The 2,195-nt window shown below is 37.1% G+C and overlaps 1 protein-coding gene across 1 annotated transcript; it reads left to right on the forward strand.

Annotated features, from left to right (window-relative positions):
• On the forward strand, positions 281-1,227 carry LOC107621790 (monothiol glutaredoxin-S2). Its single transcript, XM_016323787.2, has one exon. It carries the CDS (start codon positions 569-571, stop codon positions 875-877), a length of 309 nt encoding a protein of 102 aa, XP_016179273.1. The 5' UTR covers positions 281-568; the 3' UTR covers positions 878-1,227.

The following is a 2,195-nucleotide window of genomic DNA, read 5'->3' on the forward strand; positions in this document are numbered from 1 at the left end:
AAAATATTTTTGTTACAATGATTAATTTTAGTGTACAAATATACAATAATTAATTTTAGTGTACAAATAATATTTTTGTTACAAAGGAATACGCATGCACAATTTTTTTTTTCTCAAGCCGTACCAAGGACATGTCTTTGTTCTCCGTATGCATGCATAGATGTTGATTCGATATAGAGTAAGAAAAAATATTGGATGAATCACTTTCAATCAAATGATCAAAGGAAATTTGGAAAACCGACCCAAATATCTCATCTTTTTCTCCTCCGGCCTTTTGTCCTGAGCCACACTGCTCTGATCTCTTTGCCATGCCAGATAAGCAACACCGTATACCTCCCTCAAAAACCCTATATAAATAAACCCATTTGGCCATAATCCTTCAACCACACCTCATACAAAAATCATAAGTACCAACCATATATATACGCTAAAGTAGTCCTCCTTAAACCAAAACCTTTTATCCCAAATTCCGTGGCAACTCATTATTTGGCATTGTTATATATATATATAACCTTAATTATTTTCTCGATCAGGCAAGTTGCATTAATAATTAAGAATCAGTAGTAGAATGGATAGGGTGACGAAGATGGCATCAGAGAGGGCAGTGGTGATCTTCAGCAAGAGCTCATGCTGCATGTGCCACACCATCAAGACCCTCTTGTGCGAGTTCGGTGTGAACCCGGCTGTTCATGAACTTGATGAGATACCAAGAGGGAGAGACGTTGAGCAAGCTCTTTCAAGGCTAGGGTGCAACCCTTCTGTGCCGGCAGTCTTCATTGGTGGCGAGCTTGTTGGTGGAGCCAATGAAGTCATGAGCCTTCACCTTAACCGCTCCTTGATCCCAATGCTTAAGAGAGCCGGTGCTCTTTGGGTTTGAGAGCTAGAAATTAAACAAATAAACTAATCACCATGAGGAGGAGTACTAGGGACCAGCAGATTTCGTGAGTTGTAGCCATCAATTAGTCATTAATAGTGTATTTAATGGTGTGAGATTTTATTTAATGATGGAAAATCACTCATTTTCTTTTTACTGGCCAAATTTTAATAAATCTACTGCCGCTAGAGTTTCCCTTATATTATTATATGGCTGGGTTCGGATATATACTATAAAGTGCATGTATATTAGCATTATATGGTCTATATATGGTACTAAAAATAATAATAAGGCTAATAATTAACTTGACTGATCGACGTGTAGTTTTTTAAGCCTTCTTCCTTTTTTCTTTTTCTATATTAACGGTCTAGGGTTGTACTTTTAATTTCACGACGGAGAATAATAATAATATATTGGATGAAATTCCAGTACGATATTCAATATTTTGTTTATTATATTTCTATTGCCATTTAATTTTAACATAATTAATAACATCATGCATGGAAAAAGTACATATATATCTTTAGTTGCATTCGTGAGTATCATGGTACATGCTAAATTGTCCAAATTAGTTATAAGTGCTCATCATCCTGGGCAAGTGGGCATTCCGAATTCAATAAAACAAGAAATCCAAATCATATTAGCCAGGTAAATTAATGAAGTGCCTCTAGCATTTTTTTTTTTTTTGGTGACTAAGTGCCTGTAGCATTTGAAGAAAAAATAGATGACTCACACGATGTCAGGAGGCCACAAAACTTTTGCATATGTCATTGTTCGTTATTCACTTAGTTGATGAGGGGACAAATGCATAGAATGGAATAAACCTACGGCTACTAGTAGTTGAATGTGATGACATCTGTAACTTGGTTCCTCTCTCTCATTCAAATAATTAATATATAGTTAGTGTTCTTGTCTGGGACTTGGCTCTGAGGTATAAGTCGGCGGCAGCTGGAAGAGTGCTGATGATGGCCTTCTCCAATATGCTGCACCGCGAATTCTTTCCTCGTCCGAGCAATATGAAAAACCTGCAAAAATGACTCCAATGCTTAAGTCAGTTCGTGATCAAGAATTAGCTATATTAGTGATTTTCCTAGCTATGTTTTTTGTGTGTGTATTTGTCCCCTTATCAGTTAATCGCAACATCTTATTTATGTTTGGGCGAGTGCGCATGATCTCAAAATTCCTGGGATAGGAACCGAGGTATGACTAGGATCTCTCATGCTTAGTGCAACTGACGTTTGACTTGGCCTGTTTGAGGTATAACATCGATCCGAGTACTGAGGTACGAATCATAGCCCCTAAACTTGACTTGCAGATGTCG

This window comes from Arachis ipaensis, chromosome B10 (assembly GCF_000816755.2).
Source record: "Arachis ipaensis cultivar K30076 chromosome B10, Araip1.1, whole genome shotgun sequence".
NCBI lineage: Eukaryota > Viridiplantae > Streptophyta > Magnoliopsida > Fabales > Fabaceae > Arachis > Arachis ipaensis.

Bases quoted from the DNA above. Each gene is read 5' to 3' on its own strand.
- LOC107621790 (XM_016323787.2), top strand. From the start codon at position 569: ATGGATAGGGTGACGAAGATGGCATCAGAGAGGGCAGTGGTGATCTTC.